At 37.3% G+C, this 13712-nt stretch overlaps 4 protein-coding genes across 4 annotated transcripts; 2 read left to right on the top strand and 2 right to left on the bottom strand.

The window, feature by feature from the left end:
- The first annotated feature begins 276 nt into the window (after positions 1 to 276).
- LOC120152579 (dihydrolipoyl dehydrogenase 1, mitochondrial) lies at positions 277 to 2549 on the top strand. Its single transcript, XM_039164781.1, has 2 exons — positions 277 to 639; positions 1145 to 2549. The coding sequence occupies exons 1-2, from the start codon at positions 361 to 363 to the stop codon at positions 2393 to 2395; spliced, it is 1530 nt and encodes a 509-aa protein (XP_039020712.1). The 5' UTR covers positions 277 to 360; the 3' UTR covers positions 2396 to 2549.
- A 475-nt stretch (positions 2550 to 3024) lies between these two features.
- Positions 3025 to 4708, bottom strand: LOC120152496 (craniofacial development protein 1-like). The gene is made up of 5 exons (XM_039164706.1): positions 4559 to 4708; positions 4297 to 4386; positions 4053 to 4177; positions 3714 to 3962; positions 3025 to 3469 (listed from the first exon to the last, which is right to left on the bottom strand). The coding sequence occupies exons 1-5, from the start codon at positions 4590 to 4592 to the stop codon at positions 3107 to 3109; spliced, it is 861 nt and encodes a 286-aa protein (XP_039020637.1). The 5' UTR covers positions 4593 to 4708; the 3' UTR covers positions 3025 to 3106.
- A 785-nt stretch (positions 4709 to 5493) lies between these two features.
- On the top strand, positions 5494 to 6367 carry LOC120152557 (30S ribosomal protein S1, chloroplastic-like). Its single transcript, XM_039164757.1, has 4 exons — positions 5494 to 5782; positions 5871 to 5981; positions 6064 to 6150; positions 6235 to 6367. The coding sequence occupies exons 1-4, from the start codon at positions 5600 to 5602 to the stop codon at positions 6340 to 6342; spliced, it is 489 nt and encodes a 162-aa protein (XP_039020688.1). The 5' UTR covers positions 5494 to 5599; the 3' UTR covers positions 6343 to 6367.
- A 1651-nt stretch (positions 6368 to 8018) lies between these two features.
- On the bottom strand, positions 8019 to 13487 carry LOC120152495 (nuclear export mediator factor Nemf-like). The gene is given in 16 exon segments (XM_039164705.1): positions 8019 to 8217; positions 8305 to 8653; positions 8767 to 8848; positions 8963 to 9190; positions 9193 to 9777; positions 9880 to 9985; positions 10318 to 10472; positions 10699 to 10851; positions 11219 to 11512; positions 11641 to 11826; positions 11983 to 12049; positions 12051 to 12539; positions 12735 to 12859; positions 12931 to 13027; positions 13121 to 13233; positions 13348 to 13487. Coding segments are annotated over 16 exon segments (3333 nt in total). The 5' UTR covers positions 13453 to 13487.
- Positions 13488 to 13712: the final 225 nt, after the last annotated feature.

Genomic DNA, 13712 nt, shown 5'->3' with positions numbered 1-13712 from the left:
TTTCTAAGAATAATAATCAATCATTTTTAACTACTACCGCAATTTGATTGGATATCCCTTTATGTTATAAAATGAGAGAATTCGGGTTTTAATTATATATATCGAATATAAAACGTAATATGTTAAAAGAATCGAATATTATAATATCAACCTCATGCACAGCCGGCACAGGGGATCAATCACCAATGAGACTTATTTGGAGGAGCATAGATGTGCCATTTTGATAGAATATTGCCCTCGAAGCTGCATTCTGAACGTCTAAAAAGCAAGCCGCTTTGATCAAAATCAGACCAAGGTTTTCTTTGTTTGTTCATGGAAGAATAGTTACAATTTTCTCAGGGAAAAAAAGAGTTAAAGAAAATGGCTTTGGCAAGCTTGGCCAGGAGAAAGGCGTACCTTTTGTCGAGAAACCTATCGAATTCGCCTGCAGATGCGTTGAAGTACTCTTTTTCACTCAGCAATTTCTCGAGGGGTTTCGCTTCAGGATCTGAAGAGAACGACGTCGTCGTCGTTGGCGGCGGACCCGGCGGCTACGTGGCGGCTATCAAGGCTGCACAACTAGGTCTCAAGACTACCTGTATCGAAAAGCGCGGCACCCTCGGTGGGACTTGCCTTAACGTCGGTTGCATCCCTTCTAAGGTATGCTCTTCGGTTCCATTTTGGGATTTTTTTCTTTTTTCTTTTTTAGAATATATAATTTGTTTAATCGATTTTGATTATAAATCTCTAATGAAATTTGGATTTATTTGTTTGGGTTCTTTTGTTTTTGTCCTTTTAAGATTGTGATTGGTCATGAATTGTATAGCTGATCCTGGTATTCAAATGGTAGCCTCACTCTCAATTGTGAATACCTTAAGAAACTATTACTATATGATTTTCTATCTGTGAAATTGAGACTGGGATTTGCCAATTGTGTCCTTTTGCCCTTTTGAGCATATTTGTTTTATCAAATTGAAGAGAAAAGCTCTCATCTTTACCGTTCTCTTTAATAGAGTCAGTGCTGAAAACTCCTACTTGATTCATATTAGTACTAAATTGCGGTTGCGGCATTGTGGTTGCAGACTTTACGACATTTGTTTCCATGAACTTCCTTAGTTGCAGTAAGATTTCTTGTTTTTCTAATGTTGCATTTACTTGTATCTAGGCGCTTCTTCATTCATCCCACATGTACCATGAAGCTAAGCATTCATTCGCCCACCACGGTGTGAAACTCTCCTCGGTTGAGGTTGATTTGCCTGCCATGATGGCCCAAAAGGACAAAGCTGTTTCGAATCTTACCCGTGGTATCGAAGGTCTATTCAAGAAGAACAAGGTAAACTATGTCAAAGGCTATGGCAAGTTCATTTCTCCCTCTGAAGTTTCTGTAGACACTCTTGAAGGTGGGAATACTGTTGTAAAAGGCAAGAACATCATAATTGCCACTGGTTCTGATGTCAAATCTTTACCTGGTATCACCATTGATGAGAAGAGGATTGTGTCGTCGACCGGAGCTCTAGCTTTGTCTGAAATCCCTAAGAAACTGATTGTCATTGGGGCAGGCTACATCGGGCTTGAGATGGGTTCAGTTTGGGGCCGATTGGAGTCAGAGGTTACTGTTGTTGAGTTTGCCCCAGATATTGTTCCAACAATGGATGCAGAAATTCGCAAACAATTCCAACGTTCACTTGAGAAGCAGAAGATGAAATTCATGCTCAAAACTAAGGTTGTAAGTGTGGATACTACTGGAAATGGTGTGAAATTGACTGTTGAACCCGCTGCTGGAGGTGATCAGACCACACTTGAAGCCGATGTTGTTCTCGTCTCTGCTGGTAGAAGTCCGTTCACATCTGGACTTGGCTTGGACAAGATAGGAGTGGAAACGGATAAGGCAGGCAGGATCTTAGTCAATGATAGATTTGCTACAAATGTGGCCGGTGTTTATGCCATCGGAGATGTAATTCCAGGGCCTATGTTAGCTCACAAAGCAGAAGAAGATGGCGTTGCTTGTGTGGAGTTTATAGCTGGTAAACACGGTCATGTTGATTATGATAAGGTCCCTGGAGTTGTCTACACTCATCCTGAGGTTGCATATGTAGGAAAGACCGAGGAGCAGGCTAAGGAACTCGGTCTCAACTACCGTGTCGGGAAATTCCCTTTCATGGCAAATAGCCGAGCCAAGGCTATCGATAATGCTGAAGGAATAGTCAAGATACTGGCTGACAAGGAGACGGACAAAATTCTTGGAGTCCATATCATGGCACCAAATGCCGGAGAGCTCATCCATGAAGCCGTCCTTGCCATTAATTATGACGCATCAAGTGAAGACATCGCACGAGTGTGCCATGCACATCCTACAATGAGCGAGGCATTGAAGGAAGCTGCAATGGCCACCTATGACAAGCCAATCCACATCTAGAAATATGGATTTTACATGTTATTCTTCATTTTGATTCATGTTTGATAATTTTCAAGATTGACGGCAGCAGTCAGCACAAACTGCTCGCTCATCTTCTTGTTTGTCACTTTAAGCATATGTCATGCTTGACTAGACATTTTCCATTCACGCTTTACGTTTTCTCAGTGACAATAACACAGCATGTTCTGTCATTTGTTTGATCTTTGATCTGCAATTAATAACTTAGTACCTTCAAGCAGATTCCATGTTCAAATGATTTACTCTCAAACATATATTGCAGTTTTCCCAGCTTGAGTGAATATTTGTTTGCCAAACAATATATGGTTCACTATGAAACTGAATGTGCATGTTTATCAAGTTATTCGGTTAGAGTTTTACTGTAATCGAATAAAAAGAACCATTGTGCTGCCGTTTTTCACCGGAGTACAGGAGATATTCTTTCTTAACAGAAACCAAAGGTACAGGTGATGCTTACACTTAAAGCAAACAGCTGTGCAAATTGCAATAACAAATATGATTCGATTGAGGGAAAGAAGAGAGAAGAAGAAAACATTTACTAAGAAAATATTCACTCAGAAAAGTCTTTGCTATAGGGTTTCAATAAATCATGGGAATAAAAAGTCCCTGTTCAGTTCTCAACAACTCTGAGTCTTTCCAACAGTAGTTTTCAGCATGATGGTCCAAGAAAAAGCAACTTAAGGATGTACGCATTCAAGGGTCCTCCCGCATTTCCGGTCTCCTCCTAGCCTGTAGAGCAAGCCTTGCATCTCTCTCCCTCTCAAATTCCCGATAATCAGTCCGCTGCAAGAAAGAAACCTTATCCAAATACTGGTTTGAACTCTTCTTATATGCATCCAATTCCTCCTCCATCCCCTTATTTTCTTCCTTGAATTCTCCCCAATCCTTTTTCGTCTTGTCAAGCACACTGAGCTTTTGCTTCTTCTTGATTTGTTCAAGAATGGCATCAACTGCAGAAGGTGTAGCTTTTGACTTTTCAGCCGCCTCTTTTGAATCGGCATTGATTCGCTTTTTTATTTCAATATCTTGACCAGCAAAGTCTCGAACCTCGGTTATCTACAAAAGGGAAGATCGAATTAAGATCATTGCTCAGGTCTGCTCATCAACAAACATTTGGATTGCTCAAATATTGAAACATATATGAAGCCTTTTGCTAAAGAAAATTATAAACCTATGGCAGAAAGAGGTCCATAAACATACTCGCATGCTCTAATAAACCATTAAACTCCATGACTACGGCATTTTCTAGTTGCCACCTAATTTTTTTCCTAACAGGGTTAAGGATGTGCTTAGTGCTTACCTCAATTTTCCCTCTATTTGAGGCAGCTGCTGCAGCGGCAGCTGCGTCTTTCACTGCTGAGAGGGCAGCGGCTGCAATCTTCTTTGCCTCATCACCAACGTTGTTCTGGACTGCAGTAGTTTCCTTCAGTGCTTTGTCCTTATTTTTGGCATCAGTTTCTTTGGTCTCACTCGAAGCCTTCGCCTCTGTATTTCTTTCTTGATACCCCGCAGGCGATGCCGGTTTCATTTGCAGATAGTTCATCCAATTCTATGATTCAAAATCAAAGCAAACAGTTACTACACAACACAATCTAACATGTAGTTGAACTAAAACCGAGTAGCATACGAAACTGCTAACGTTTGAAGGTTTTTGTGAAGCTTTATTTGTGGCAGAAGTTCTATTGGCCGAAAATTGTCTCAGAGCATTCTTAGGTATTCCCTTATTCATTTGCTCCCACATCGCTTCCACCCGTGATTTCTCCTCTATCATAACCCAAAAAACAACAATCCATATGATAAACATAATTCCCACTCTAACAAAACCAAAATCAGGATCAATTGGGGGGGGGGGGATATTAAGCTGAAACATAACAATAATTCACCAGTATTTTCACATTGGAGCTCTGAATTCAAAGTCATAGCATCTTCTTTCCCAGACTTGTTCATTGTTACCTCTTTTCCATTTGCACTACCTGAAACATTATATATATATATATATATATATATCACGTTTCAGGAAAACAGAAAATGACAGAGACCCATACATTAAAATTCTCTAATATATAGAAACTATTACTACTGGAGAAAATTTCTTTTCCTAGAGTGATCAAAGAGTTAGCTTTGTTCTTTTTAAAAATAAGAAACCTGAGTCGTCATGGACATTCGAAGTCGTAGCCATTGTTGAAACCAGATTTAGGGTTTTCTTTGGAAGAGAGAGAATCCAAACTTCTGAAAGGTTCAGCTGAAGGCGCTGTTCGGGTGGAATCAAAACGAGAAAATTGGAAACCCTTGCGAGAAACTCTGAGAGAGTACAAAGGAGTAGGAAAGTTGGAAGATTTTTTTAGTTAGATTTGCTTTCGTCTTAAAAGGACTGAAACGGTGTCGTCTTCTATATAAATTTTCATAAACTTCTCTATAAATTTTAGATAATTTTACACGGAGAGATTATTATTTTTAGATTTGGCTTTCCTTCCTCTCCTTCTAGACCTTGAATGGTTGAAATCTATGGCCAACAAATGTTTCAGAATCAATTTTTTTACACGAAATATCCCTTTATGAGCACACACACCAAACACAATCCAAATCCTCAAAATTCCCAATGGGTAATCAGTGATTATAGGTTTCCATACTTGGAGAGCAGTGTAAACATCGCCTCCCCTGTTTGGGTGTGTAATCGATTCCTCTACCAATCCAAACACCAACAACAATAACGCCACTGTCATTGTCGATACAAATGCCAAAACTACCACCCAGAGTGATGGTTGATTCATTTGGAATTATGAATTATCTGCCAAAGGATTAAAAAAACAAGTAGCAGGAGCCAACTATTTATGCTTCTATGTTAAGACACTCATATGTATGGTTTATTATGATGTCATTAGATATAAAGATAAAAAAAATTAAAAAATACATCTTTTACATCATATTATCACTTTATAAAAAATGATATTAGATCGCTAATATTAGAAGAGAAGATGTCTGACAGGTAATTAATGGTTTGAAGGTGATATTTTGATAAAAATGGCGTCTTTGGCTTAACAATTCACAGGTCTAAGATGTTCCCCACTCTCCTCATCTCGCTTTTCGGTGAAACCAAAGAAAACCCAGAAAGGAGCTTTAAGATAAGGAGCTCCCTTTGAAGTTTGTCGAGGTCGACGAGGAACAGTCTAGACTTGTCTTCAGGCCATGGCTGACAGCCAAGCGCAGCTCGGAATCGGATCGATTGTGCTTGTACCTGTTCAGAGCCTGAAACCATACGGTGCATTCATCGACATCGGCGGAATTAACGGCCTTCTTCATGTCAGTCAAATCAGTCATGATCGTGTTTCGGTTATTGCTACCGTTCTTCAACCCGGTGACGCTCTAAAGGTGAATCGTTACAAAACACTAAATTCTTGGCAAGAAAATCCTGCTTTCTTAGAACTATATTCTAAAACCCGTGTAAAAAAGGGAATAGGTCATGATACTGAGCCATGACTGCGAAAGGGGACGAGTAAGTCTTTCAACGAAGAAACTCGAGCTTACCCTGGGAGACATGATTCGCAATCCAACTCTTGTTTTCGAGAAGGTAGATCCCGAACCTCTTCTTTGTTGATTGGAGTGATCGGACATAACAAATGCAAATTTGGTCATTCCTTTTTTTCCTACAGGCTGAAGAGATGGCTCAGACGTTCAGGCAGAGAATCGCCCAAGCAGAGGCTATGGCTCGAGCAGACATGCTGAGATTCCAACCCGAGGTACGATTTTAGTTAGACGGTGATTGTAGAAACAACGGTGTTCGATTAGTATACTTGTGTTAACTCGGTGATGGAATGCTGCAGAGTGGGTTAACTCTGAGCTCGGATGGGATATTAGGTCCCCTTACCTCAGACCTGCCAGCAGAAGGTTTAGACCTAAGTGATGTTGCTGCAGCAGATGAAGATTCTTGATTTATTTGGATTTGCTTTGTCAAAGTGAATCAAAATGCTTTCTTGCAACCAAATGATACAATTCAGCTGTACAACATAGCTTTGAGCATTCGACCATTCAATGTTATTATTATTGTGTTTGATTTTGGGAGTTCGTTACAGCCTGTGATCTGATAATAATAATAATAATAATAATAATAATAATAATAATAATAATAATAATAATAATAATATTTTAGAGTTACGAGTGTGAGAAAGAGAAGGAAAGAGGGGGTGATTTCATTCAATAATATGAAAAATAAAAATCATGATCAGATGATTTCCTCAATGAAAACATATATATGATAGGGATTTAATTTTTAAGAAAATATAGTTATTTTTAAAAGAGAGATGGGTGGGTTAAATTATAAAAAAATTAAAGGGTTATTACTCGATAATCACTTATGTTAGTGTTTTGTCCACTTTTGGTCATTGATTTCAAAAAAATAAGATATAATCACTTTCGTTTTTATTTAATTAAGATATGGTCATCACGGGTTAACTGTTGTTAACAATTAACAGAATATGTGACGTGATAGTTGGTATAATCACACATTTAGTCTATGTTATTTACATATTCTCTTAATTTAGTCATATTTTTAAATAAATTTTAACATAAAATATATACTTTTAAATGAAAATAAAAATAAAATATTTTTAAATTAAGTTAATAATAAAATATATTTAATAACTAGTATAAAAAATATATTTTAAGTTCATATATATAAAATATTATGAATTTTAGTATTTATATACTAAGATACAAAATATATACACCATGTTATCTACTTTAAATCAAGCAATGGTCTTAATGGTTGGATACATGTTTAGCTTCCTAAGTGATCAAGGTTTGAATCTTTTTTACCCTAATTTGTTTTCCTTTGTTTTTTCTTTCAACCGGATGGTGACACATGTCATTCTTTGATTGGTAAAAATAAATATGTTAAATTAAAATAAAGTTAGTTCTCCAACATAATGGTAACATGTGACATTATTAGATTTAAGGATTAAATTTATTTTAATTTATTAAAAGTAAGACTAAATTGAGAGAATATGTAAACAACAAGGATCAAATGTATGATTGTATCAAAATATTTTACTGTTGTTAATGGCAGTTAACTCGAGGTGGTAACATGTTAATTAAATAAAAATAAAAGTAACAATATTTTTTTTTAAAATTAATGACAAAAAATATACACAACACAAACATAAATAATCATCCACATAATTAACCCAAAATTAAATTACTTTAAAAATAAGAATCAAATTAGTAGAATTTATAGAATTTAAAACTACAGCTGTTGTTACATCAAACTACATCACCATTTAATGATTGATAATTATAATTTTAAAATATAACGTTAATAATCAAATTTATTAAAAAAACAATTCAGTACTACAGTAAGAAAACATTAATAATTGAATGACCGGTGGCTATCATTTATCCTTAAATATAATCTCTCTTATTTTCTAATGAATCTAAGTTGTACTGTGCCAATTAAATATTGGGGAAAATTATAATTTCTATACTAATAATTATATTTTCTTATAAATACATCCAACATATAAAACATTTTAATTGTAAAAAAAAAATCAGAATAAAACGCTGCATTTCATTAGTCCTCTCTTCTTCTCTACTACTACAACACCGGCATTGTTTAGCTTTCTCACTTGTTGCTGCTCTTCTTGCTTTTCTTTTGCTTCTGCTTCAAATGAGTAAGACCGGCTGCCGTGATCTTCACATTGCCGACGATAGCCGCCACAAGCTCGGGATCCGTGCATGCTTTCATCAATTCCTTCTCTCTGCTACTTGCTTCCCCCACGTGACTGAACAGATTCATGGCAGTCTTTGCAGCCGTGCACCAGAATAACAACAGTTAAAAACAGGATTCTAAACGACGACGATTTAATTTCGACACTGTGAAGTAGAGAATTTTAAAACCTTTTCCTTTCTTCGCTGTTCCGGGAACTATCTTTACGTGGTACTTGTATGATTGAACTGCACTATAGGGACCGCAGATGGGCACAGCATATAAGAGGATGTCATTGGGAAGAGGATTCCCTGTCAAGTAATCCACATCATGTAATCTCCCTTTCTCTTCTTCACCAATCTCGTTGACATCGTCTTCCTCCATGGCCACTCGGTCCAAGTCATTCGTATCATCCAAACCTGAACGATCATCTTCAACTCCAGTTGCTTGATGCGAAGTGGCATCAGGATGTTCAGGACAATCCCCGGAAAGGTGGCCTACCTTTTTACATTTATAACATGTTTTAGGGGTATCTTGAGGGCCTGAAAATTTTAAAATCAACAGGTTTTTTATGCTCCATAACAGGATTCTCTACTTCAAATTGCTAGACTCAAGAAAATCTAATTTGGTATCAATACTTCTGGAAAGAGCATACCACTAGGGTTGGCTTTCTGGTTATTGCTGGTAGTAGTTTTCCCATCATCGGACCCTTCATTTTTGTTAGCTTTCCCCGAAGACTGCAGTTCACAAAATCTTCGGCGAGGCAAGAGACCCCACACACAGAGAGAAGTCCACAACATTTATAGATATTTTTTTAAGTGTGTAAAAAATTATCAATTTGGGGTACTCACAGCCAGCAACGCCATGCGAATGCTCCTCTCTTCCTCATCCTGGTCAGCATATTTCTCCTTTATTTTCTTGAGTTTGCCTCTCTGCCCACGGCTTATTTTTCCACCACCTGGTTTCGAGTTATTTCCAGTTACATTAACAGCATTAACATTCTCTTTTGTCTTCTCATTGCCCTTCTTTGTGTTAGCATTGGCAGCAGTACTGCCTGTTCCTTTCTTGAGTTTTCTTTTCTTCTTTTGGCTTTTGAAATATGGGGCTTCTCCTTAATTGTAGCATTCTTCTCATGGTTATCTTTTTCGGCCAAATTATTTTGGGATGTTTCCAGAACAGGAGGTTTACTTGAGAGATTAGTAGATCCAAGAACTAGGGCGTGGTCAAGGAGCTCCTCAAGTTGGGGACTTACAGAAGCAACACCACTGTCTACAAGGTCAGATACGGTTGCATTATCAACATCATTAGAACCAGTACCGTTCTCAGCTGCTACTTCGGGCACATCAGTTGCTTCACCACCTTTCTCTGATTCTGACTCAGAATTTTCTATGGGAGGACCACTCTCTTCAACATCATTTACTCCTTCCTCCTCACCCCTCACCCTCCTTTCATTTAAATGTGATCCCAACGAACTCTCATCCAAGCGAAACAATAATCCGAATCCCATTATAAGAGGATGTGGAGGAAGAAAATTCTTCTTCCCACGTATCATGAAACTCCCGACAGTAACATATTCCCCTGTAGGAGCAGTTTTACTAACCTATTGGGGATAAACCCACCAAGCACTGGTAACAATCTTTGAATCCCATGCCTGGCTATGACAAACCTATTTCATGAAAAAGAAAACGAAATATGAGCTGCTTGTATTGTACTTTGTTCTTCCTGGAAAATAAAGAGTATTAACTAAGGGGACAGGAAGATTATTTACGGTGAAACATCCGGCTTGGTTTAACGTGAGAGGTGGTACTGGCCACTCCGGCCTGTGATTCTTGATTACTGTACTCGAAGCCCCATGCAAATCCGCATGAACGTACCTGTTTCATTAAGCAAGTGACTATCAAGATAATATTATAAACCATGTTTTTAAACTAGTAACTAGAGAAATACTGAAACAATCAAATAATTGTTATGCCTCAATAAAGAAAAAGCAAAAAACGCATATTTCAGTGAAAAACTCTTCCTCAACTCATGTCCTCCACTTGAATTACTTTAAATGAAATTCTTCCCCAATCCAAACTATAGTATTGATTTCCATGGTGAACTCTATTGCATAGAAATTCAGATGAAGAACATCCATGAGAAATTCAAAATGCAATAGCTTGGAAGTAAAGAGTGAACAAAAGTAAACCATTAAAAAAATACTTACAGATCCCCTTTTGACATGTATCTCTTGACAATCATCTCATTCTGTTGAGCATCACGTTCACTAATAACTAAATAATTTTCACTGCTGATGAACCAATTAAATTTCTCAAACCAATGAACTTTGCGCATGTGTGTAATTGTTGCAACAGTTTTTTCCTGCAATTCATTAATGATTCACTCAGCAAGCTAAACAAGGGACAATTAAATAATGATCTCAATCACAACCACGGAGCCAATTTGAAGTTTGTCAGAGTTGGAGCAGAACCAAAACCCCATATCCTTTTAATATATATATATATATATATATTTAATTATATTCTCAACCAATAAAGCTTGAGTTGTGTGTCAAGCTGACCACAGGAATAATAACAGTTACAGCTACCTGTGAAAGCTGAAGACGAGTCTTTGTCTCAGCTGCTTTAAAAGCCTTCTCATGAGCTACAATAGTCTTCTCCTGCTTGCTCTCTTGTTTTTTCTTCATCCCGTACCATCGTCGAGCATTGGCATGAGCTGAAAGTGCCAAATCAACTTCAACCTTTTCAAAGTGAGAAACAGCAATAGCAACCAGATAATTAGGGTGCAATTTGTGTGTGTTAAATCATTTCCTGTTAATACATACATGATTTTATGTAGATGAAGAGAACCCCCACATAGGAAGGAAAATTAATGTTGAGGATGAAGGTATTTATGAAAAAGACAATAAAAACATCAGAGTTCACAATATCTAAGACTTCAACTAACTTACAAATATATGCTGCAAGAGCTACTGAAAATTACCAATATTCGGCAAAATCAGTTAACATATGCAGATTACTTCAGAAGCAGATCAATATGTGCATCGAAATTAATAAAAGCATAAATAAGCATTGCAAGGGAAATCTAAATTTAAACTGAAATAGTACCTTATCCGCTGGGAGTGTCTTTTCATCATCATCCATTTCATCAAGATTGTTGCTCAGTAGCAATGTCATGCAATTCCTTTCAAGGTTCAGCTGGTTGATTAGGCCAGCCACAGGATTTCCAGATTTCTTCTCTTCCTTTACCATACGAGCAAGATCTTCCCAACTCATAACCTTTGCAAGAGCTACACGAACAGCTAATATGGCAGCATCCACATCTTCTAGGTTGTACTCTATCAGTTCTGCCATTCTGACACAATTATCAACTTCTTTCTTCAGCATATGAACACGGTTTTCCTGTAGCAAAGCATGTCTGGCATTAACATGACAATAAAAGATTGACATGCTCTTGATAATCAGCATAAGGATAGCCATGCTATCAAGATTATAAAGCAACATGTAGAAATCATATCAGTATCACAAACCTGATCCAAGCGAATTTTGTTTAATTTCTGACTGGCTGTGCTTTCCTTGGTCTTTTTCTGTTGCTCAGCCCTTTGGCTCTCAATTTTGCTGTAGAACTCATCTAAAGCTGCATCAAATGTTTCAAAATTCACATACTCTCTTGACTTGAACTGATTCAATAGAATAGGGCAGCATTCATCATACATCTGTAGAAAATTACCAGAGAACAATTAGCAAGAACACACATGAATCAGGAAGTTTAATCAATACAATAGCTTCAGTCAATTATTTGAAGGATCAATTATCAACTCGGTCCTACAGAAAATTTGATAACTAGTAATACTTAATAATACAAGTGCAACCTGGCCAGCAGTTCCTTCAGAGAGGAGGACATCCTTTCCTGAATTCTTTTTCTGCATCAAAATGTACTTCAGGAACCTTCTCACCCGAAATAACATCTTGCAGCCAATCCTCAAATTTTTCAACAGCTTGAGCCAAAGCTTGAATCTTATCATCATCTAACTTGTTATCTTTAGTTACTTTTGTGTTTGAAGCCAAGCCAGCATCTAAAATGATATGCTCAGCGAGTGCAGGACCGTAACCCAATGCCTCGCTGAGAACATTCTTCAACATAGCCTGTTTGGCACGAGTATTATCACTCGCACTTTTGTTCGACTCAGAAGGTTTCCCACCTTTTTTACCACCCTTTTGACTACCCTTCTTTTCTTTTTCATTTCCTTTAGCTGTATCAAGCGAATTATTCTCATCTTCAATACCCTTAGTAGCTTCATTCTCATTAGGTTCACCAGAAGAAGTGAGGACGGTATGAAGCTTCGAGACGGTGGTTAGTTCAAAATGCCGACATATCTCAGTAGGGTATAGACGGCGAGACATGATTGCAACCCCCTTATCATCATCCCTGCCATGAATGAATGTGTACAATTCCTTTATCAAACTAATTGCCTTAATTTACAAACTAGCAAACATCCAAAGATTCAAACCACAAATTTTCAAAAAGGAAAAAATTGCCACAAAAAATTAAACATCACCAAGTCCAACATTCTTACTGCATTCCCAAATTGCTAAATTTAAAGAGGATGAGAACAACTGCTACCTATGAGAACGAAGAAGAGTCAAAACCATGAATTCAGAATCAGTGAGGATAATGTTTCCTTGGGCGTACAATTCCAATATTACATAGTGTGCATTTGCGCCTAAACCGAATTGGAAAAGGATTATCTGCAAACAAAACTCCTAAAATTGACACCAAAAAAAGGAAACAAAAATTACAGCAAGCTAAAAAAAGATACCCTGTCATAACCGAGCTGCCGGACATCTTCAAGCCTTCTAGTTCTAATATGCTTTCTTAATTTGAGAGTAAAGCCAGAAGGGGTATTGCTCTTATCCCTATAAACATTTAGCAACGATTCGTAGTGTAAATTTGAAACAATTAAAATGAAAATCTACATTATAATAAACAAGAAAACATAAAAAACAGACCGAACATAAGCAGTTGTATGTAAACGGACGCCGCTCTCCATTAACAAGAGTACTTTCTCGCTCTCTCCCGACTCTGTAACGCCGCTGCTATTCATCAGCTTTAACATATACGTCTACAATCGTAAATCCGTCAGCATTAATCATTAGATTTTATATTTAACAACAAAAAAGAGACTCCTGATGCATTAAGAAAGGGTAAAGGGATTTAAGAAATGAAGAAAAAAAACCTTAGGAGTGAGATCGTAGACGTTTGAACAACGCATGCCGATCAACCGTCGCAAGCATTTGACTTCGGCGGCAACATCGGCTGTGTTAAGGCGCACCTTCACCATATTTGCTCCTCTCTTTTTCTTTTCCGTCGTTCGCTCTGTTAGTTTTGGGGAACCTTCGAGCGCAGGAGAGGTGACTATGTTTTTACGTTGAAGCACAGCGTGGGCTTGGAATTGGGTTTTCTCGATGACGCTTTGCTAGAGCCTAGATATTAATTATGGTTTAAAATTTTAAGGCATAATATAAAAAAAATCCTTATATTTTGATAATATTAATTAATTTTGTTAACCCTTATATTTTTTAACTCTAACATATTTATTTA

The sequence above is a fragment of the Hibiscus syriacus genome, unplaced genomic scaffold (genome assembly GCF_006381635.1).
Source record: "Hibiscus syriacus cultivar Baekdansim isolate YM2019G1 unplaced genomic scaffold, ASM638163v2 tig00111092_pilon, whole genome shotgun sequence".
In the NCBI taxonomy this organism is placed as follows: Eukaryota; Viridiplantae; Streptophyta; class Magnoliopsida; order Malvales; family Malvaceae; genus Hibiscus; species Hibiscus syriacus.
The sequence above is the reverse complement of the archived record's forward strand: the minus strand, read 5'-3'. Positions and strand labels throughout refer to the sequence as shown.